Source organism: Fringilla coelebs (assembly GCF_963513975.1).
Source record: "Fringilla coelebs genome assembly, chromosome: Z".
NCBI lineage: Eukaryota > Metazoa > Chordata > Aves > Passeriformes > Fringillidae > Fringilla > Fringilla coelebs.
Genome location: NC_140031.1, coordinates 44,280,896 through 44,305,211, shown reverse-complemented (window position 1 = coordinate 44,305,211; position 24,316 = coordinate 44,280,896). Strand labels below are relative to the sequence as shown.

At 37.4% G+C, this 24,316-nt stretch overlaps 2 protein-coding genes across 5 annotated transcripts in view; one reads left to right on the top strand and one right to left on the bottom strand.

Moving 5' to 3' along the window:
* Positions 1 to 847: 847 nt before the first annotated feature.
* On the top strand, positions 848 to 12,192 carry CCNH (cyclin H). The gene is given in 9 exon segments (XM_084225789.1): positions 848 to 1,059; positions 1,062 to 1,190; positions 2,367 to 2,440; positions 2,677 to 2,887; positions 3,191 to 3,354; positions 5,070 to 5,140; positions 7,570 to 7,681; positions 8,213 to 8,273; positions 9,994 to 12,192. Coding segments are annotated over 9 exon segments (1,059 nt in total). The 5' UTR covers positions 848 to 867; the 3' UTR covers positions 10,039 to 12,192.
* Positions 12,193 to 12,210: 18 nt separating this feature from the next.
* Positions 12,211 to 24,316, bottom strand: part of RASA1 (RAS p21 protein activator 1) — a 45,654-nt gene continuing 33,548 nt past the window's right edge. For 3 of the 4 annotated variants that reach the window (XM_084225784.1, XM_084225786.1, XM_084225787.1), the window contains exons 16-25: positions 22,227 to 22,399; positions 21,861 to 22,020; positions 21,538 to 21,680; positions 20,548 to 20,663; positions 19,348 to 19,434; positions 16,925 to 16,992; positions 15,189 to 15,277; positions 14,283 to 14,360; positions 12,988 to 13,122; positions 12,211 to 12,350 (exon numbers count right to left, since the gene is read on the bottom strand). In XM_084225784.1, coding sequence (XP_084081910.1) covers positions 12,267 to 12,350; positions 12,988 to 13,122; positions 14,283 to 14,360; positions 15,189 to 15,277; positions 16,925 to 16,992; positions 19,348 to 19,434; positions 20,548 to 20,663; positions 21,538 to 21,680; positions 21,861 to 22,020; positions 22,227 to 22,399 — 1,133 coding nt within the window. In that variant the 3' untranslated portion in view covers positions 12,211 to 12,266. The remainder of the gene's footprint in view (positions 12,351 to 12,987; positions 13,123 to 14,282; positions 14,361 to 15,188; positions 15,278 to 16,924; positions 16,993 to 19,347; positions 19,435 to 20,547; positions 20,664 to 21,537; positions 21,681 to 21,860; positions 22,021 to 22,226; positions 22,400 to 24,316) is intronic. The other variant, XM_084225785.1, reaches the window with a different exon arrangement.

The window sequence follows — 24,316 nt, the reverse complement described above, 5'->3', positions numbered from 1 at the left end:
TATCTAAAATTTCTGGCTGAAGCATGAAATGCTGCTTCCTTCGGCTTTTATATCTAGTGGTTATATGAGGAAAGCAGAAGACTACTGAAGGAACTTAAGGGAACAGAATCACAGAATATGCTGACTTGGCAGAGACCACCACAATCATAAAATCCAGTTCCTGAGCCTGCACAGGACACCCCAAGAATCATACCATGCACCTGAGAGCATTGTCCAAACACTTCTAGAATCCATCAGACTTGGTGATGTGACCACTTCCCTGGGGAGTCTGTTCCAGTACTCAATTACCCTGTAGCTCAAAAACTTTTTCCTGATATCCAACCTAAACCTCCACTGATTTAACTTCATGCTATTTACTCGAGTGCTGTCACTGGTCACCACAGTGATCAGTGTCTACCCCTCCTCTTCCCTCACAAGGCAGTTGTAGGCTGCAATGTTGAAGTCGCCCCTCAGTCTCTTCTAGGCCAAACATTCCAAGCGACCTCAGCTACTCCTCATATGGCTTCTGCTCCAGACCCTCATCATCCTCATGGCCCTCCTTTGGATGCTCTACAATAGCTTAATGTCTGTCTTACATTGCGGTGCCCAAAACTGTCCCCAGCGCTCGACGTAAGGCTGCACAAGTGCAACGTAAATTTGCAAGTATACATGAATAAAACCGAAAGAGAAACACAAGAGTACTGCTATTCTGCAAAAGTTTACCACACACTGTTTTCCCACAGCCCCTCCTTAAAAATGAAAAGTTTGGACAAGGAAACGGAAACATCCCTCTCCCAGGAGGGAGTGTCCTGGGCCCGCCCCGCCGCGTCCCACGCGCTAAGGCAGCTCCCGGCGTGCCGCGCGCGGGTGCGGCCATGTTGAGGGGCCATGTTCCACAGCAGCACGCAGCGCCGGCACTGGACCTTCCATGGCGAGGAGGAACTGGCGCGGCGCCGCGCTGAGGGGAACCGCCGGGCCCGGGCCAGGGCGGCGGCCGGCGGGAAGGTGCGCGGGGACGCAAGAGTTGCGGGGGCGGGGCTGCAGGGTGCGACTGCGGCGGACTCAGGCGCGGCTTTGCTTCTCCCAAGGTGCCGCAGGGCGACCCGGTGCTGCTGGAGCCGCACGAGGAGCTGGCGCTATGCAAATACTACGAGAAGAGGCTTCTGGACTTCTGCGCCGCATTCAAGCCCGCGATGCCGCGGTCCGTTGTGGTAAGCGAGACGAGGAGGAGCCGCCGCCTCGGCCAGATCTTTATTCCTTCTTTTGCTGCCTGCTTGGCTTGTTCTTGAGAGCGCGGATATTTTTATATCTCTTTATCTCGCTTCTCTCTAATAGCACTATAGTCTGTGGACGCTTTTTGTCTTTTTTGTTTCGTTTTCTGATACGCATAGCCGTTTCAAAATATGATGGTTTTCAACGTGATCTTTTGCTCGTGGCTCTTAAACTTGCCTGGGTGACTGAATTGTTTTGTGTCCTCTTAGCAAAGAGTAGAAACAAAACAGTCGTAGATGGTTTGATGATACAATGAAACAATCTCCCAGTCGCTAAAGGAGACGGTCCCAAGTTTGAGTTGTCATTGAGATGTTTCTCCAGCATTAGTTCTTCTCTGACCACAAAATAAGGTGGATTGTGTATTGGCAAAATATCATCCTGTAAAGGAAAAGCAAAATTACCTTGAACTTACATGTCTTGAATGCAAAAGAGCATATTTCAGAAGGGAGAAGTGGGGACGTAGAGCTGAAGAACGGAGTGAAGTTGTGCCTCTCTCTCACTAATACGTTAAGATGTATGATTTACGTTGACCCCTGTTAGTCCTCCCTTTTCCACGCAGGTGTGGTGAAGAGTACCATGCTTGAGGGTGCCTTTGAAAGATGGCAGTCGCTGCCATGGCATGTTCTGTGAAGCTAGATTGATGTTTGAGAAGTAGCTCCTGCAGAGTGTCATTTTGGAAAGCATCGGCTTTCATGCTGATAAACATGCTGCAAAATTTACTGATGTAAAAAATCAAATGGTTTGAATTGCTTGCAACTTTCAGGATGATTTTTTTCAGCCTTTGATTTTTAAATTTCATCATCATACCAAATTCTTTTCATAAAGATACTGTTGGCTTTTTAAGCATTATTTTCTAAAACATGTCTATAAAAATAAAGAGAATTATTTTGTATTACAGTTGTAGTGTAAGGTTCTTGCAGGCAAAGATAAAGACTTTGAAATACTTAATGACATTTAATGGCTGTATGTCTCTTAGTGCCTCAGTGTATCCTGTGTGCCTGTAGTATATATCCAAACTTTCCTGGTTTGTTTTTTTTTTTTCCTTTTTATATACTTCTATTTATTTTTTCTTAATCCATTTTTATTTTTTCCCCTCCCCATTTTTTTCAATTTAGGGAACAGCTTGCATGTATTTCAAACGTTTTTACCTCAATAACTCAGTGATGGAGCATCATCCTCGGATTATAATGTGAGTTATCAACACTTCTTGAGTTACTCTATCAAATGGAATATTAGAGGTATGATCTCTATATTTGTAAAGACCAGCAAAAAAAACAAGAAAGAAAATCTGAGAATTAAGTAGGAGTAAAGAAAAAATATGGTCAGTTTCACTATCTTTTTGCTGTATTCAGAACATATGGATGAATAGAATGGATGCTGCATATGTTCAATTGTTTGCTTTTTTGGTTTTTTTCCCTCCTTAAGGCTAACATGCATATTTTTGGCCTGTAAAGTAGATGAATTTAATGTATCCAGTGCACAGTTTGTTGGTAACCTTCGAGAAAGTCCTCTTGGACAAGAAAAAGCTCTTGAACAAATACTGGAATATGAACTTCTACTTATTCAGCAACTGAACTTCCATCTCATCATCCACAATCCATACAGGCCATTTGAGGGATTTCTAATTGATATTAAGGTAATACTCTATGATATGTAATATGCTTTGTGTAGTAAAGTAATACAAGTCTGTCATGCATTGTCTTAAAAAACTTTATTTCCTTTTGTGCCTGTGATTTAAAAGATCTAATTTTTATAGTGATAGACAGATACTGAAAGGTAGTTGTTTTACTTGTGGTCTTTAAGTCATTTAGGATTTTTTTGGACTAAAAATATGGCCTGCTACTTTTTAGCTTTATAAAATACTGTTGACCTGTGTGTTCTAAACTGATGAACAGGAATGATAAACAACTGCCTTTTTTTCTAAATCATTACTTTTTAGACTCGCTATCCAGTGCTGGAAAATCCTGAAGTTTTGAGGAAAACAGCTGATGACTTCCTTAACCGAGTGGCTCTGACAGATGCATATCTGCTCTTTACTCCCTCACAGATCGCTCTCACTGCCATATTATCTAGTGGTTCAAGAGCAGGAATTAATATGGAAAGGTAGTATTTTCTTTCTGATATATGTGATTTAAACAATCTGTTTGCTACTTGTATGAAATAGTTTTGCTCTAGACATTCTTAATTACTAGAATTGTGTATTTACTGATTGCTAGCACTTGTCTGTTCTTTATGTTTTAGAGTGGTGGTGGTGGTACTGTTAATTTTCACAAATAGCTGATGAATGCAATTCATTGCTGTCTGGTTTTTATATTCCTTTGTAAGAAATTAAAAAAACTGATGCCTTTGCCTTAATTAGAACAGCATAGGATTTTCAGACTCAGTTTGAGGGTTACACAGGGAAGAAAGTGGAAATATGGTAGAAACTGAGAATCAACTAAAATTACACTGAAGTGACAGCTAATGGGCATGCTGTAATGTGCTCTGTTTGGCTGCTGCAACTGTTCAGTTTCCATGGAGATGCACCAGGGATAAGGTGTTGCTTTAAATCAATCTTTTCTTTCCCTTCTTTGGGCTTGCCAGTGGTATTTGCAGAGTACTATGAAACACTTTGATACCTTTGCTGAAAGTGTAGTTTGTTTGATTTAGTTCTCTTATGGACAAAACATAGGCTTTTCTTCAGATAAACAGTTGAGATGGTTGCTGTAAGGAGCTGTACCTGGCATGTTTTAATATCATGCCACTACCTGTGAGCATTTTGCATCAAGAGTGTAACACCTGTTCTAAATCCAAAAAGTTCTTATAAAATAAAATCTTCCATCTGTTCTGAATGTATCTCAAATCTTTCTAGTTCTAAAATAAAGAGCGTTGGGACTATTCTTTACAGGATTCACTGTCTTCTGAGAATTGTGTAAAAACATTCAGGTGCTTACTTTAACTTGAAACTTGATCTCATTCTTAGATCTATGTTCTGTACTGCTCATGCCAAAATTCAGAAAACTGTGCTTGCAAAAAGAACAAAAATAATTTGTAGATAATGTATGATTCAAGGTGTCTGAACTTTGTTGGCACATTCAGGAAGAATTCAAGTGTTTGTTACCTGTCTGCACCATATAGTTGTTACAACCTTGTCATTTACTGTTTGATGTGAGTTTTTGCTGCCAGACATGAGAGAAGCTAATTGTCTGTGAACGTGTGATCAGGTACAGCTCTAGAGGTGGTACAGAACGCACGGGATTTGAAAAACCTGTTGCTCTCTTGGGGAAAGGGATAGAACTCCTTGATTGTTGTGGGTGTTGGTGATGAGGTTTGCTCATGTCTGTTTTATCCAGGCAGTGTGCGTTGGTGTTCTTACTAAAGAGAAGTTTGATCTTATTGGAAAGAGGAAGGGACCCGTAGGCTCATGCAAGATGGCATTTAGTAGTAGCTTTCAGCTGCCAAAGAAGCAGGCATGCACTGCTGTTGGTCAATCTGAAATCCACTGTAGTGGTTGCTTGTCCTGTGGGTGTATTGTACAATAGCATGATGTTGTCATCAAGTCAAAAACTTAATTTGACTTAGCTCTCTGAGGCTTAGAAATACTTTGTTTGGCAGTGTTCTTTCTACATGACGGGTGGAATATTTTTGTTACCTTCTTAGTGACAGATTAGCTTTTTTATCAGTTTATAGCACTTAAGTAAACAAAGCGTTCCTACTTATCTAATTATAAAGCTCTGGGAGATGTTAATTATAAATAATACACTTTTTACTAACTCACAAATGATTGCCATAAATTATTATGATACTTAATAAATTTATTCTTCAATGTCTCTTTGCAGCTATTTATCAGAAAGTCTTATGCTGAAAGAGGACAGATCAACCTTATCCAGATTACTAGATGAAATGAAATGTAAGTAAACACAGGAAAATTATATTAAAGAATATCTGAAACCAAGGAAAAACCATCTTTTTAAAATTACAAAAGCTTTAGATGGGTCTGCTTCAAATGGTTCTGTTCACCTTAAGGCATGCATAAGTAAACTGCAGACAGTAGAATGAACTATCGTGTGGATAGAAGAGGAAAAAGGACAAAATTAACAAATAAATTAAACAAGTTAATATGAACAAAATAAATTAACAGGCAGAGGACCTGCCTGATGCTTTCAGAACATAAGTGCTAGAGTCAGTTAGCAGCTCATTCAAAAGTGAGAAATATATTTTGAGAACTAGGTAATGGTATCTGTAGGACAGAACTAGATTGCTTTTTAAGTCACCATATCTTAAAAATTATAGCTTCAGGCAAAGTCTGCATGTAATAGCTACTACTACCAGGTAAATGACTAATGTGATATGCCAGTATGTATACTGCACATCTGTTTTGCAGCTACAGGATGTTTCAGAGGATGCTTAGTTTCACTAGTGTGAGAAATATCTGTGTGTGTGTATATTTTACAAATATTAAGAATACTACCATGGTTTAGCTAAGCGAAAAGGAAGTGTAGTACATTGATTACTACTTTTTTGTGATTAAATGAAAAGGCCGTGATATGAAATTCCCAGTAAGTAATTACTAAGTAATTAATCACTGAATGCATTAAGGTAATGAATACAAGTAACCAGGGTCTACAAATTCAATTTACCTTTAATTTATAAAATTCAAGATGTCCTTTATTTTCTGGTCTTCTTACAAATTGAGTCTTCAGACTTCCACTGCTGAGATGGAAGGAAATGCTGGGATCACTTACTCTTCACTTCAGTTATTGTGGATGTTAGCTTTAGCCCAAAGGCAGCTCTTCCGTAAACATAAGATGGTTGGAAGGAAGTTTTTCAAACATTTGTAAATGACAGAGTACCTGTGGTAGAGGAAAAACTTGTAAATTTAATTTCCATTATTAGAAATATTGGAACTGGTATTTTTTTAGGACAGCAGGTACAGTGTTGATTGCAAAAAATACCTGTGTATTCTGAGGCTTGTTAGCAGAGTAATGTGAACTCTGCCTTAAGGAAATCCAGAGTCGGTGATGTCGGAGACCTATTTCAGTGGCGTTACAGTGAGGAAAGGAAGGATGAACTGTTGGCTCAAGCCTGACTATGACATAGCAATACTCAGCCACACTGGAGACTGGATAGGATTGTGTGATTCACAAGTGTGGTGGGTTGACCCCAGCTTGATGCCAGGTGACTACCAAAGTTGCAAAGTGACCACCAAAGATCCTATCACTGACCTCCCTAGCTGGGCAGGGGAGAGAAAAGAAAATAGCAAGTTCATGGGCTAAGATAAGAGCAGGGAGAGGTCACTTACCAGTTACTGTCATGGGCAAAACAGACACAACTGGGAGAAATTAATTAATTACCAATAAAATCAGAGTAGGGTAATAAGAAGTGAAAACCAAATCTTCAAAAGACCTTTCCCCCACCCCTCCCTTTGTCCTGGATTCATTTTCACTCCTGAATTCTCTCCCTGCAGTGCAGGGGGACTGGTCAGCTTACCGTACGTTTCTGTTGCTCCTTCTTCATCACATTCTTCCCCTGCCACAGTGTGCAGTCTCTCCCACAGAGACAGTCATCTACAAATTTTTACAACACGAGTCCTTCCCACATGCTACAGTTCTTCATTAACTGCTCTAATGTGGGCCCATTACATGGGATGCAGCCCTTCAGGAATAGGCTCCTTCAGTGCCGGTCTCCCATGGGGGTCATAAGTCTTGCCAGCAAACATTCTGTAGTGTAGGTTTCTCTTCCCTACATGGTATGGTACATAGCATGGTATTCCCAAGGGGTCACAGCCTCCTTTGGGCACATCTACCTGTTCCAAAGTTGCCTCCTCTACAGGCTGCAGGTGCAGCTGCGTACTCCATACTCCTGCTGACCTCCACGCAGGGGTACAGCTGCTTCACCATGGTCTACACCAGGAGCTGCAGGGGAAGCTGTTTCTATGCCTGGAGCACTTCTTCCTCATGTTTCTCCTGGACCCTGGTAGATGTAGGGTGTAGATGTTCTCATATATTCTCATTCCTCTTTCCAGCAGCCATTGGTGCTGCATTGGCATTTGGATTTTGCCCTTTAAATCTGTTATCACAGATGTACATCCACTGTCACTTAATAGGCTTGGCCTTGGCCAGCGCTGGATACATCTTGGAGCCATCTGGCATTGCCTCTGTTGTGTATGGGGGAAGCCTCTAGCAGCATCTAGAGGCTTCCCCCATACAGAAGCCTCTAGAAGCCACAGAAGCCACCCCTACAGGCCCCCCACTACTAACATCTCACCATGCAGACCCAACACAACAAGGCAGAGCAGAAATTATCTGTGTGCTTACAGCTGTGTTGTTGCCATTTTAGGCATGAAAAATCTCATTAAAAAATATGAACTGCCCAGACCTGAAGAGGTTGGTGCTCTAAAACAGAAATTAGAGAAGTGTCACAGCTTGGACCTCTTATTTAATACAAACCCGTAAGTATATCTTGGATGTGTTGAACTTAGGCCTTTTTTATTGGCATAGGAGCATTAATATTTTCTTACGTGTGTGAGTGATGGAAAGTGAAAACCCTTAAATGTGCACACAGCATTTGCCTGCTTGCTATATCTACTAGAAGCTGAGATGAAAGACTCAAAGTAGTGCTTTCAGTAATACATAAACAGGTTCTTTTGTGCGGATCCGCACAGCAAGCTGATTATTTTGTAACACAAGACTGGAATACTGGGTGGCTTCTAAGATGTGACCACTTGATGTTGTATGTGATGAGAACTAAGGGCTTTAAAATCAGGTGCTTAAAACAAGAATGTTGTAAAGGCTTAATGTTTTCTTAAGAATTATGTGGATGGCAAAGGGATTGCACCCTGAACTTCCAGCAAGCTGCATGCTGAGGCTTTGGTAGTTTTCTTTTAATAAAACAGGTATGTCCGTATTGTAATCCTAGGGTCAAATAATGAGAGTCTTAACTTATTAAAATACCTAAGCACTTCACTTTTCTTCTGGATTAGGAAGAAGAGGAAAGGTTATGAAGATGATGAATATGTTACAAAGAAATGTAAAATGGATGAGGTTAGTAAACCTATTGTACAAGTTTTTCCTGATTTTTTTTCACTCTTAATGCCAAGACAAAAGTGACACAGCTACTGAGATAAATTTATGCATCTGTAATATAATTTTATTTGTTATTCAGACTGAACCTTTTTCAACTTTTTTTTTTCACTTTAAATGAACCAGATTTTATACCTGACTGTGCTCGGAAGTGTTCTTGAACACCCCTGTCTTGTCGAAAAGGGAATGAACATGCAGACCATGCTTCCTGCTGTTTATTGTTCTTTGAAAGTTTTTATGTACTTTATTTGGTTTCTTGCTCAAAGCAGTGTAGAGTGTTGGACTAAATTTATGTCAGACAATTTGTTAACAAGGCTGCATGAATTACAGATGGGTTGCTAGTACTTTGTGTTGTAAGACCAGGTATAACGTGGAGATAAACTGACAAGGGTGACTCAACAAATACAACAGTATTAAGGTTGTCCTTCACATCTGAGATGAACACCTTCCAGAGCTTTTGTTTGGACAATGGGCTGGAGAGAGTCCATGCTGGCAGAGGTTAGAACCCTTTTTAACTGGACTCATTTTCATACTAAAGATTCTGGATACTGATAGTCTAAGGCACACTAAGTATGGCATTTAGAAAAACATGCTAACATCTAAAGAGGGTCACCTACCAAAATCTGAAAATAAAAGACAAGATTTGTCCTGCTATTAGAGATTATCGTAGTAGGTTGATGCTATGTCAGATTAAGACTCTTAAACATTATTAAAACAAGATTATAATAAAATTGGCACTGAAGGTATATTCTAACAAAATGTGGGGCCTTGAACTTTATTTTATAATTTTATTGCTGCAAAAACTTCTAATAAGTTTTCATTCCAAATGCCAGTCTTCAAAAGTATACTAAAACTGGCAACTCCCATTAAACAGGCACTTGGAAAACTTTTCACTTTATGACAGAATGACTTAGAACTAACAGCTCCATATGAGCTTTGGAGGTTTCACTTGTTCCCTGCCCCAATTTAATTTGTATTATTTACTCTGCTGTGGTCTGAGGCACTTTTGATTTTGGAGCTTCTTTTAAATTCTGTAAAATCTGTAAATTCTGTAAAATCTGTAATTATTTCCTAAAGGAGTAACCTGATAGGATATTCACATGGCCTACAGCACTTCATTATCAACTTTTTTACAGTTCCAAAGGTGCTGAAACTCATGATTTTTCATTACTGATGTATCTGAACTGGGTTTCTACTTGTGTAATTTTTTCTGAGTAATAACCACATGATAGAGCAGGCCTCAGCGGGGCAGGACATTAAGGAGAAAGTGTGCTTAATTTTTTGAAAGCTAACAGAGTATGCAAACAGCTCATATCTTATCAATGGCTTCATTAATCCTGTAGTTAACTGATATCAGACTGTAATCTACAAAGCCATGAAAAACACAGGACAGTAGAAGGTGCAGTATGAGCTGTTTTGGAAATCTCTACACAGCTATGCAACATTAAGCTCACACTTCGTTATCTCAGGTGCTGAAAAGAGGCTACTAACATGATTCTGTCCATGACTGTAAGCATAGGTATGGATAACTAGCTCTAAGGCTAAAGGCCTGACTTGCCCCAAGTTAATATATTTTTTCAGTCTTCTGTTCATGGTATTTAAGTTCTTAAATCCAGACCATAAGGAGCACACCACCACACACAGATGTCACTCAAGCTGCTGTGTTTTTTCCTTCTATTAGGAAGAGTGGACTGATGATGATCTTGTGGATTCAGCATCACTTTGAAGGAAGACAGACTCCTATCACTGCAGGAACTACCCTCTGGTGTCAGGTGTGACTGCCTGCCACAGGTTCCTTATTATATATAAGGTCTTCGTGCTGTTAGTTCCTACTTTCCGGGTAGCCTTTTACTTTCCTAAAAGAAAAAGTTGTGGTTCCATTAAGCCCTCATCCATTACACTAGCAAGATTTGCTTTAAGAAATCTAGCCCTTGTTTTTGGTTCAAAAACAGTCTGACGTGGCTGTAGTGTAGTGTTATGAACACCAGCTGATTTATTTCCTTTTCATATACCCAGTTAAGAGTTCTACAATACAAGCATGTACATGCAGCTTTGGGTGTTCCCCAGTTTCATTCTCTTTGCTGCATTTTGTGTGTAACAGGTAAATTAGGTAGGCAGCTTTGTCTTCCAGTTTGTATTTTTACCATGTTATATTACCACAAAATAATCCCTTTTACACACTCTGTTAAAGATCTAAGTAGGACACACTAAAAGGTAAATTACTTACTTGTCTGAGATGCAGTTTAACATAGACTTGACATGGTTATGGGACAATCTAAGAAAAGACTTCTCTAGTAAGAAGGTGTTGCAAACACATGTATTGTCACTATGGAAGAGCATCACATGTGTCTGTCCAGTGTCATACATATGATATTGGGGAGCTTTCACCTTCAAGAAGCTGTTCCAGCTGGAGACCAGGGCAACAGAGCGAGAGCCACTTTAATATTACAGCAAAGGTGCAAAAGCAGTGTTTCTGATTTTATTTGACAGTGATTTGGTAGTTCTGATAGACAGGAAAAACACTTTAAGTGTTGTAAAGGCTTGCAACAGTGTTTGTAGGATAAAATTATTTTAGTGGTTATCTCATTAGTCTTGTCAGTGAATCCTTTTATTCCCTATTATTATACTACTGCTTAGAACCCTAACCCTAACACCACAGTGATGATGAAATACCCTTTAAATCAACAGCGCATTTTACGTCTCAGTTTTTTTAACAGTTTATGGCAGTACAATGGGCAGGAACACCTTCCATTGGATAAGGTTGCTCCAAACCTCATCCAGCTTCAACACTTCTTGGGATTGGGGCATCCCTGGCTTCTCTGGCACTCCACCAGAGCCTCACCCCACTCAAGGGGAACAATTTCTTTTTATTACATCTCAACCTACGCAAGGAGTTTTAACATATACTTTCTCACCTAAAGATGTACAAATTTAAGACATTAGGACAAGGTAATGCTGCCTGAGGACTTGCTGAAAAAGTGACACATATTAAACACTGCAAAATATGCCACCAGTGCAGACACTAAAAAATTTCCACAGCAACCATGCAGCCAGTTTCCATAGAGTTAGAAGCTTGATTTATTTTAAAAACTTACTTTTCACTTATAAAAATATTTATGCTAGACTCACAGTACAAAAAAGACCAAACAATACCTATTTTATAAAATGGTTTAATGAATGCATGCATGTCTGATACAATGATCAATAAATTTACTGAATTAATATTATTTACTGTTGTAAACGTTTTACAAAAGCATTGTGATTTATCTGGATATACAGTTCTTGATGGAAGAACTATTCAGACTGAATCAGTGGCACATCAAAAAAATAAAGCTGACAAGACCCATTATGCATATTCTCTTTCAACATCATTTTAGCAAGAGAAACAGCATTGTATAAAACGTGTACAGTAAAGGTTGTTCCTACCATAACATCAAATTCTGGAAACTGTAAATACAAGTTAAAAGTGGTTGAAACAGTCGAAAGTCATAATTATTGTAACCAGTCAGAAATTACAGTAAGAAATGTCATCCAGTGACTTATAGGTGGTTGTCAAAACAACGCCTTTCTTCTCATGTCAGTTGATAATTCTTTTCCAATCAGACAGCAAAAACTTTGGCAATCAGAGGTGCTGAAAATTTCCAAGTCCTAGACACAGTCACAGCATTTTCTCTGTGGAAGGTCAACTGTACACCAAGGCTCAGAGGTTGTAAAATTTCATTGTTTCCAAGTGGAAAAAAAAAAAAAGTGCAAATGTCCTGCACAGATAGCTTAAAAAAAGCTGCTGGTGCAATCATTCACCAACAGGATCTTTGTTTTCTTTTTGCATAGTTCACACATCACTGGGAATGTGACAGGGTGTGCTATTTTTGGCAAGAGCAAGAAGGAAGTGATACTGGTGAGAGTTGCCATGTTGGGCGTGCTGGATTCATGCAGAATTCAGGTAGAGAGCTGCTACCTGATATTGTTAGACACTGAATACTGATTTTGTTTTTGTTGTAGCAGTTCAGTAATGGCCAAAAGCTTCTTAAGAACGTGCTGTAAAAAAAAGAGAGTGAGTCAGTAAAACTACATGTTAGCTACTGAACACACACAGAAAAGGCCTCTCTGAGCAGCATTTTCAGCATCAGCCTATCAGACCTGTGACTTGAAGTTTAAATATATTACTAAAAAGAGAAAATGTCTGATTCCCTTGCCAAAAAGGGTAATCTTAAAACGATGTTATGGACTTTGCCTATCCTCCCATGGATCTTCTTGCTTCTTGGTGATTAACAGGAAGGCAGAGGAAGTGTCCAGCTAACAAACTATTAAAATTTGCCAGCAGAGTTTTCCAAGCATACACGTGTATTGGAAGCAGAAATTAATAGAAAGTTAAAGAAAGTGAATTTGGTTCTCAACTGAAAAAAAATCCATATCTGAAAACTAAGACTGGGAGGGTCTGTCAGGAGACAGTAATTTTGTGGGTTTAAGGCTTCCTCTAGAAACTTAATAAAACACCCAAACCTAGTTGGGTTTGTTGCATGGGGGACCAAAACTATGGATTAAGTATTTCCTTCACAGCTAATAACCCCCTGGTGAAATACACCATCATACTAGCAAAAGAAATACCACAAAAGAATCCCTCAGTATTGAGAAGTAATTCAGGACACAGCACCTGTGATTTGTGTTAACTCACCTGCATCACGCCTCGCTCATTGCTGAGCGTCCGGAGCTCATCTGAGTGTGCCACACAGATCTCATGCAAAGCTGCCAGGTCACGGGAGAGGTCAGTTCGAGAGTGCTCTGCAGTGTCTGGAAGCTCAGGAACATTCTTCAACAAAGTAGAAGACAGCAGATTTAAGGTGCCAAGACCAACTTTGGTCTTTCCAGCTAAACCTCCAGTCCACCTTTCTATTATTAATTATCTGTTTTTATTCTCTTCACAGGCATGTATTTTGTGAGAATACTGCAATTTATAGTGCTAGGACGATTCTTACTACAAGATTTGGTATTGCTCTACCTTTGAGCTCACCAGAAACCTACAGCATTTTGAGACTCATTCCATCCATTAGGAGCTTTTTTTTCATCTAAATGAGAGAAAAGCAACAAAATTCACCAAAATCTGCTGTTACCTATCAAGTAACTCATTAAACTGATGATAAACCAATAATGCTGCAATTAAAACAGCAGAATAATCCAACAGGTATTTTTAAACCAACAGTTATCAGAGACCTCATGTAAAATCTGTCATTTAAAGAAAACTGATGTATCATAATATGCAGAAGTTGCGATTTAATCAGAGGATGACATCTGGAACCTACCCAAATGCCACACTTTTTAAGTATTCTGAGATATCTTCTAGGACACTTCTAAAGGATTAATTCAGGATGCTTACCATATTTTTTTAATCTCACTTTTTAGAATTAATCACTGCATTTAACATACATATATAAAAAACATGATGACCTAACTCTTGTTGCAGCAATCCCACCCACAAAACAGTCACGTTTTATAATGACGGAGCATTTCACTTTCATTTTATTTTCAAACTACAGTATGTAGAATGCACGCAGCAAAGCTTTTGCCTGTGCTAACTGAAATTGAACCTAATATTTTTTAAAGAGAAATTACTTTCAATCTCTGGTCAAAATCATGTGACAAGTTATATATAAAAATTTCTGGTTTAAAAACATGTTTGTGAAAGGTTTGTATTTTTGCCCAGTATTTCTTATCTCATGGCTATAGAATCTATTTCAGCTTCTCACATTTACAGAGGCACTAAATTAATAAAATCTTAAGAAGATAATTGATGGTTTTAATTCCATATGACAGACCAGCAATTTTTAAATAAGTATTAAAAAATGTACTCAGATAAAAGCATTCAAAATTACGTGGCAGCTTATGTACTGCTGAGCTAGTTAATAAGGTGTAAAAAATTTGAATTTACAATTCTGCTATAACTTCAGCAAATTATTTTTTTTAACCACTTACCCCAAGCTCATCCAAGAACATGATCATGCGATGTTTGTTGCTCTTGATGAATGGATTTACCCCTTCCATATATGGCTCCTAATAATATTAAAAAGTATTCATTAACAAATCATTGCCAAGATAATTGTCACATCTGAGATGAACACAGTGCAGTCAGGCAAGTGACACTGCAAAACAAGTATGTGAATGGAAATAATAATATCTTTTTTTCAAGTGTATTTCTAATGTCTGGTGTGCTGGTAGTCAAAAGACTACAGAATTTGGTTTTCTTGTGTTCAAAAGATAGACAACCTGTGATTCAGAATTCTTGTTACATATGCATACAGACAGAAATTTGCTTCAAGGTGAGTGTCTCTAAATACCTGCTTGCAGTGAATAGATGCTCTGTGTTCAGAGGTATCATCAGGAACAGGTGCTTTCTTTCCTGTTTTGTCATTAACTTTTACATTCCAAGTTCTGAGTGTCAGAGAAACAGCCTTCTCACACCAGCCTGAAGTCATGTTAATTATGCTTAAGTCAACAGATATATTTTTAGCCATGTTTCAGCCTGGAAATCGAGACCAGTGACTGCTGGCATTCTCTTAAGTGTTTTACTAGAAATTTCATTGAAAGCTTGGGCTTCTTTGTGCAGTTAAGTACACTTTGACTTACAACTTTCATTATGTCTAGCAGTATGATAGTATAAACAGGAAAGCTTTGAAGTGCTCTATCACAGAAAACACCAATCTAACAAGTGATAAATGCAGGGTCAAAGTGGAGGAAGAGAAAGTCATAGGTTCTGCATGAGAAAATAGCAAGAAATTTTTTGCATGCATTGAACCCGAGCATATGAAAGGTGTACTGGAAGCACAGTTTTCTGTAGGTTGTTCTCTATAGGTTGTTCTCTATATGTAAAATTATATTCACCTTAGCTCCAAATTCAACCAGATTTGCTAAATTCTGCACAGACTTGGCAACCAGCGTCAGTGTTCTTGCAGCAGTGGGGGAAGGAGAATCTGGCAGGAATGCGAAGTAGAGAGTCATTGGCCGTTACATTTAAAATTAACACCAGTCACATGAAAAAAAAATTCTTTTCTCATTCATATTTTTATTTATTGATGTTTTAAATATAAAACAACTGCATGTGAAAGAGGTCACTTGGTAAAGGAAAATATATTGCTTTTGTAATGTCCAAAAGACATGTTAATCTGATCATTTTATGTTCTGTAATACTAGCACACAGACCAAGAAGGCAAAATAAATAAGTCTTACTAAGAGTTAGGTGGAATGATAACCATTTGCTCAAAACTTGAGTTTTGTTGAAACAAAGATTACTTGTTAAAACATTTACCTTTGAAATAAAAAAAAAGGAAGTTTACATTTTTCTTATCTGCTTAAACTCACATAAGTTTAAGCAGATAAGAAAACTGACAAGTTATTTAAGTTACTGGCAGCAGGAGAACAAAGTGAATGCTACATGCAATCACAGCCTGTATTTCCATGAAACTCCAATCTGTAATGACTGTGACTATAAACACTTTACATTAACCACTGAAGTCAGTTAGAAATTCTTTTCCAACAAGTGATGTTACCCAGAAAATTACTTTTCTCTCCAGTTAAGGTAAATGGCTTGGTTGAAAACATTGCACTGACAGGGTTTTCGGGTTATATGGTCTGTAAGTTTCCCTTAACAGTAGTCAAGACTACTAGCTGGAGGTTAACTCAGCAGGATTGTAATGGACAAGTTCAAAAGGCATTACTCAAATTTTTAAGTCGTTCTTTACACCTGCAGTCACAGTGCACCCCAAGTTAGGAGGGTATCTAACTTGCAAACTATCCAAAGATAATAAAATGCCAAAGAAATTATCACTTGTTCCAGGCCATGTTTCTCAAATGCTTTCTCCAAAGCATGTACAGAAATGATTACTGTGTGAGAGAAAGGAACGTCATTTGACACAGTCCTTCTCATTTAGTAGTTTAAAGACTGATGATAAGAAAACAAGCCACATTGTCTTAAAAACTGTCTTTGAATAACGAAAAAAGCTCTTCTGAAACAGATTTTTAAATTTTCTCCTATATTTCCTATTTTTCAGCCTTTCTGAAGGCCATACCTCTCTCATCTTTAAGATTCTATATCTAAGATCTACTGTATTTAATGAGTCAAAACACCACTCTAATGCTGGAAGCCATCTAAGCAGAACATTCAAACAAATTGTTCAAGAAAAATTTTCTAGGTGCACAAAGTATTCCAAGCTCTGTAGACACACATACCAACTTTATAGATCTTGTATATTTCAGAAATACCACTGCATTCAGGTATTAACTCTGGCATTGCACTGTATTGAGAGTGATATCTAAAGTTCCCATAATTACATTTTTCACAGTGCTAAAATACATTAAACAATGTTAGACTTGACTCAAAATTTTATTATTAAATATCACAATGGATGTTTTTTTTGACTTTAGAATTATACTGGGGATATCCACAGTCAAGCCTTTGAGGGTGAAAAGCCACCCTAAGAAGAAGTTAGCCAAATGACGTGAATAACTTGACTTGAAAAACAGCATTCAAAAACACTTCCTTTTTTGCTACATTAGATACTACAGTGATATCATGTCTCCTGCTGCATAAGGTATAGATTTGATCTGAAGCACATAGTCACCTGAGATGATATTAAACATCCTTGGGTTCAGGATAGCAGGACAAATCAGTCGAAGAAAAACAAAGCCACTGAAATGAAATAAAATTGTATTTTGTTCAAAACCATTAGAAAATGCAAGTAAAATTGTGTAGTCTTTCAGGAGTAAAGATAATGTGGGATCTTGTTGAGAGAAACACCAATTAACTAGCCTGTGCTGTGGCTGTGTAAAAATATAAATCAAGATCATCATGCTACGATTCTATGAACTGCAATGAAATCTGAAAGAAGAGGCACATGGATTTCCCAATAAAGCTGAACGAACTGTTAAATCATGTAGGGAGAAATTAATTGCCAATAATGAAGCCAATCCCAGACCATGCTTGTCTCAAAAAGGAGCCACCCTTGGTCTCTGACCTCCCAAAAATTTCTCCACTGTCTGCTACTGCAAGTCATGCATCTCACAGCCAGCCACTTTTGCAAGACACTAAGCTGGAGCACAGGAGTGGATGAGCAAAAAGATCTCTCTTGGCAGAACACACCTTTAGGTCAGCTTCAGCTGATCCATTATCCTGATGATCAGGATTTTCAGTAGAAAAATGAGGGATCTGCTGCTTTCCACCATGAAAGAATTGCTGCCATTTTAAAAGCTGGAAAAAGAGTGCTCTGTTCTAACTGCAGAACTAGGAATTCTTTCAACAGGAACCCAGAATAGGCTTCAGCAGCATGAGAAAAATCTATTTTCCAGTTAATACCAGAGGTAAAAATCATCACTCATGTTAACCTCAACTCCATCTAACTGCTGTAAAATGAAGTGACATACAGACCAATTAAATCAATCTAAAATATCTGTAATTTTATCCTTGGACACCACCAGCAGGCTGGATTTCACCACACCAATACCAGAGCCTGACTTGTAATGAAAGGAGGAAGGGAACCTTGCCTGTTGTAAACTACACAGTTAGTCCATATTTCTTTGAACTGACAAATAGTAGTGAGGTTGATGCACCTTCTCTAAATCCAAGATACCTAGTATGTTCTGTTATAGATGTATCTTTAAGTTATGGGCTGGTAAGAAAACAGTTCTTGGCCGGTGGTTAAGCTAAAATACTTTTTGTGGTGAGAATTCAAAGCTACAAGTCAGTAATTAATTCTTAAGTCTTGGCACATTCACCAGTCACTCTTTTTAAAAGTGCCCAAATTTGAAGGCCAACAAGGTACACATCTAGCAGAGACACTGCTGATAGGGAAGACCTGATATTCTGTACCTTTGTCAACCTGCCTAAATTAGGAATGAGCAAATACCTATAATGGAGTTTTAAACCAGAGAAAAATGCTAGCACATTATGACAGATACAATAGAGAAGATACCCAGATATCAAAAACTGTCCATCTGGCTCTGAATATTGACTCATTCTTAAACCAAAAATAGTGCAATGGAAGGTAATAAACATCACTGGAAGCTGTGAAACTGCACTTCAAAGAGAAATATCTAGTATCCACTTGTGAATATGGAACACCACAAAAGCAAGTGATAAAATATTTTTAGCATCCAGTGGAGACGACTGGGAAAACTCTGAAATCAAGCTGTGTGTTCATTAAGGAAAGCCACATGGTCCTCTTTGGAGCAGGGGAGGAACAGCCAGAAATTGGAGCTGGAGAGGAGCAGCCAGAAATACAGAATTCACTACTGACCTTTACAGCCTTCCAGCAGCTTAGCCCCTCAGAGTAAAAGAAGCTCTCAAGTAGGAGCAGTCTCCATTTGAAGGCAATGCCGCTTCACAGTATGAAACACATAAGGCTTCTGGTGTCAAAATGATAAATACATGCCAAAGAGAAATACTCTGAAAGATCCCTCCATGGGAGATTAACCTCTGCTAACCATACCAACTGCCTGACACCACAAAAAGAAAAGCTGAGGCTTTGATATCCTTAAAATCCCTGCCACATTTAGAAAAAGTGTCAAGACCACAGCTTTGTCAAAGGTTTTTATTTGACCTGCCCTGGCAATGAACAGAGTTAGACTTAGTTTTGTATTGTGCTGGTTTAATAATATAGATTGGAGTTTTGGTGGCTGGTGTGAGTTCAGAAGAGCCAGGTTCTGTAACCTCCAGCAGCATTTTCAGAGGAGCTCCAGAATATTTCAACATGACTGTAGGGCTGTAGTACTGTAAATTTGAAGTTAAAACCATTAAGTAAAGCTATACTGACCTCTATACTACATAATCTTATCTTGGCAAGGCTCTAAGAACAAGACCAAGAATCCAGCAAGCTCAATCTTTAACTGGGACATTGTGCTTCATCATCATAAATATCTTAAACACTGCAGTAACCAGTGTAAGTTCATACAATTTTGTCACTGAAAGAAACATAGATAAGCACACTGAAGTATGTCTCCAACAAGGCTTCAAAGAAATATTTCCGAATAAGGTTGACAAGTAACTTACCTAACAACCCTGGTTCTCATGGTAGTATTAGCTGGCCATTTGTTTTGAACAGACTTCTGTAGGCACCCATAAATATACCTCAATGTCCTGCAGAAATAGTAGCCAATTACTCATTCTCTTAAACTTAGAGAATCAAAAAAGCTGGTCAGAAAGGACCAAGACCAACCTCCTATTTCATGCAGAACTATTATCAACTTTATATTAATAATTTATAATTTAAAGATTTGTCTAACTCTTAATAAATTTATAAGAATTCTATTTTTAAAGTTGTTTTAAAAAGTAAATTTATAAGTGACAAAAGCTATTCTGTGATCATTCAGATGTGCTTTAAATGTTTTGTAACTGTTTACTTAAGTAGTATTCCCTTTTTGAAAAAAGACCACTTTGATGGTTGATTTTTCTTTTTGTTTCTCTCTTAACAAAACAAAAGCTTTTCTTTCCATACATGACATACAGTGAAAAAAGAAAGTTAAGCACCACAGCAATAGTTCTCTCCCATTAAAAAAAAAAAAAATTACATTTGTGGTGTATTTCAGAAAATGTTGATCACTGCATTATATACTTAAAAGGACTGCAATTTTCAATGCTAACCTTGCCAGCAAGGCTAACACAAAAGAAAATTCCATGCTACTCCAATGACTCAAAATTGAGGGTTTCATATACTTTAAAAGCTAATGACACTATCAAAGGACACTCTATATTATGCGCTTTATATTAGATTATTCAAATCTGAGGTATGAAAACAAGTTACTTTATCAATTAAAAGAAGCGGGGAAAAAATAGCCTCTGCATTTCCCTAGCAGACAAAAACAGGCATAGAGTAACTATTACTACCTACTTGTATTTTTAATATGCTGTTAATAATTCCATCTCTTTCTCAGAGGAGAAAGACTGACAAATACACATCACTGTCTGTCACTACTACTGTCTTTTATCTTTTAGTAAAAATATGAAATTATTACTATTTTGCCCCTGATCTCGAGTCTAGTAGCTTCTCCTTTAAAAGACAACCAAATGTGCCAGACAGAGGCTTTTGTAAAACACTGTTATTTCCAGAAGTGTTGCCTTTCCGCTATCAATTTTTCTCTGTTTCTATACAGCAACACTAAGATAAATCAGTAAGAACACCATTTTAATGTGCAATGTTAATGGAAACACTAATTTTTAAATACAAATCTGAACAGGAAAGTGCAAACTCACGGGGGCAGTATCTCTGCAGCCATGAATATCTTCTCCACCAATTCTGAAAGTATACTGAGCAGATGTGCCAAATTAGTGTTTACATCTTCATTTTTTTCTAACTTCGAGGGATTTAACTAAAACAGAAAAAGAATATTTATTTTATATATATATTATATTATATATATATTATATATATTATATATATTATATATATTATATATATTATATATATTATATATATTATATATATTATATAAATACAAGTTTATTCTTGTATCTAGAACTACATATATATATTCTGAATATTACACACTGCGTACTGTTTCGAAGCAAATGAAATATTCTGCTGACAAATAAGTCTCTTACAGAACTCAATCATGTTTCAGTAACTTCTCAGGGAATGCGAAACAACAGTTTTAAGTTCTATTCTAATATATGTATGTGGCTTTTATCAGCTTGGATATTCACCATTTTTTCATCTGAGTGACTTTTTGTCTCTCTCAATCCAAATTTCTGATGACTCCCATCTTTTCCACAATGAAGTTAAAGTGAAACACAGGAGTTAGGAGGGCCATTTTAAGAAGAGTTTCAGGATCAGTAACAAACATTTAATACAGAATTTTGCAATTAAAACTGAAGTTCAGATCTTGATTTCTACAATATCTTGAGTTCAACAAGAGGTACCTAGATTAGGACATTCAGTAACAGCTGCAGAATGCCTGCTAAATAATTAAAGGAAATTTTGATTATAAAACTTATAAAGTTCTATAAAACTTACTAAGTTTGAAGCCAAAATCCAGGAAAATAATATAAAAACATCTCTTAATTCAGTTCCTGTATTTCTGAATGTAAAAATGTCCAGTTCTAAAAAATTATTAAATGTCTCTACGACTAATATTTAATGTAAACACAACATTTAATAACCAATGGATTATTGTGTCAATTAAACAAAAAGACAGTTTTTGTTTATGTTGTGTCAATGTTTAAAAACACAGTTTAAGGTATCACCTCACAAGACTGCTTGCTCTCCATGATCTTTAGTATGGAGTCTTTCAGCGCATGATGAACAAAACTTGTTGCTGTGGCTTTCATATACTGTTCCATAAGTGTGCTTGCTAAAGTGGTGGCACGGAACAAGGTAGTAGCTTCATCTGAAAAAAGAAATTGGAAAGAGAAAAACTGAAAAAAGGAGACATCAAAAAGAGAGGAAGAACATGGTTACTATTTGACATAAACTGCAACTAAAGGAGGAGAAAAAAGACAGCACCCGAACCCTTTCCTCCCCACCTGTCCAGAATTCCAGTAAACTTTTGTGGGATTTAGTGCAGTACCTTCCATGCTTATCTCCCTGTCATTTAGTGTTCGTAACAACAAGGACTCAAGCTTTTCATGAAGAAAAATCTTCAGTAAAATGCCAGCCAACAGTGTTCTATCCTGTCCACAAACATGTGATAAGGCATAGACTACATGAAGTTCTTTCTGGAGTATAAGCTGAAAGAAAAACAAATTTAAAATATTCAGAAGCTTCTCCTTACATAAAACAGTTTTGGAAAAATATTATATACCTATATATATACAGCTGTCACTTAAAAATATTATTTGATTTACAGCAACCAATGTTACTGAGATCCCTCTCAACTACTGAAAAGTATTAGTTTTGACAGATAAACCATAAATGGCTAAACTTAAGTTCATACCTCTTTAAACTCACTGTACTCTTCTTCTGGCATGATCTTCTCCATGGAATATCGTGCTCGAACACGCAAAGATCCTGGCTCAATACCCTTTAATGGTACATAGGAACTGAGTTGAAACCACTCATCTGTTGCATGTCCTTTTTGTAATCGGCTTAATTGGCAACGCATGAACACTTTAAGGAAAAAAAGCGTTGTTCAGGTACATTACCTCCACCAAAACAATGCTACTATTAAATAAAAAGATAGTTTTATTTTCAACATATAATCTTATTTCAGGAAAAAACACCAGCAAGAGTAAACAAAAAGTTTTTTATTAATATATGAATGGATTCATTCTCTCTTCAATGGCTTAACAGTGTCCTGTAAACTGAAGAAAAAATATATGGCACTCTGAAAAGAATGTATACATATAAATTAAAAAATGCCACATGACTACTGACATGGCTTTCCTTGTAATGCCCAAGTAAGTAGGATGCCAATCCAGGCACCAGAAACTAAAATACAGATAGTATCTTTAGAGCTCACTACTCCCTTTCCAGCCTTGCACTGACACCACTATCAGGGTCTGCTCCTCTTTATGATTAAGAGTGCTCCTGTAGTATTCCCAAACACTGACGTACGTATTACTTCTACAATAACTCCAGTCTAAGTAACAGTTCATGCATATCAGGTTAAAAAGTGTTCCCAAGCACTTGCTGACTAGATAATGAAAGTCAGCTCAAGAATAGCCAAATCATTAACTGGCGATGATGGTATGCTAAAATTGCCAAGCAATGACCTGCACTGCAGCTGAAGTCTGGTGCAGCAGCTGGCTAGCCAGCTACAGCAGCTGGGAGGGAACACAGGCCCATCCAGAGCAGGAACATGTGCCAGTGGAGGGGTTTTTTCCACAAAGAAAGGCCCAGACACTTTCAAAGGGAACAGCCTGCCTCTGAAACACCCACCATGCTCCAAGAGGAGTCTGCAGTTTTACATTTAGCCTATCAGTCTGCTTCTCTAAAACACCTTCTCTTTCCATGAGAAATATATTTGCTTTTTACTTTCTGCACGTGAAAAAATAAGTCCATAAAACCAAGAGCTTCCTTTTTTTTTTACATTTCTGCAAAGCCAGTACACCAATCTACCTTGCAGAAATTGTCAACGGTTCCAGCAGATTTCTCATTGTCCCAGTGTTGCAATACATAGCAGGATATAATTTAATATTGGAACAGAAGATCATATTTATAATGCCTCATTAAGGACAATCCTGCTGCCTACTTCATATTCTTTGGAGCTGATGAACTGATAAAAGTTAACGCATTTATATCAGTCAGCATGAAAACAATCTATCACCACCTGCTACCAATCACCAGTGTGGATGGAATGTCATTACACTAAGTAATAAATTTACTTTCTTTGCCTACTTCTCCTTGGCATAAAAGCTCAGTATCCACAACTAAGCAATGTGCTCTTCTTCTTCTTTGCTTGCATATATAAGGCCCATGTACCACAGTGAGAGGAATGGTGAATGAACTACTAGAATAAACTGATGATTTAGTTTTTCCCTGTGGTTATTGCAGCACTCCATAACTATATTATAAATGATATGACTTGACTTTGATTTAAAAAAAATCATATCAAATATCTGTACAAAGACTGCAGAATAGTTATCATCATTTATATTAAATTACTTTAAAGTAGTAAGATTTTTTTCCTGTTTATAATGTTACATTGAATTGAAAGGCTCCTTTCAGTATGAGACTTCTACTCAACATGAATTAATTTGAAATTAACCACTGTAGTGCAAAACCAAACCAGAATCTCCACTCCAGTTCAACACTTTATGGTGTTGTCCTTTGAGACCTACTAATTCAACTGTCAGTAGTAGCAGACAGAAGTCTATTAATAAATTCTAGGACTTTGGATTTTTCAAGCCATATTATATATTTATTTGAGTAAGTCCTTAAGCAATATACAGTTAGAGAAACAAAAAAAAAAAAGGTAATATAATTGATGCAATTGATGCTGAACTGTTTAGTATAATTTCTGACTATCTGGAATGCTTAAAAAACTCTAAACTATGGAGCATTCATAATAGACAAGCTTCAAGA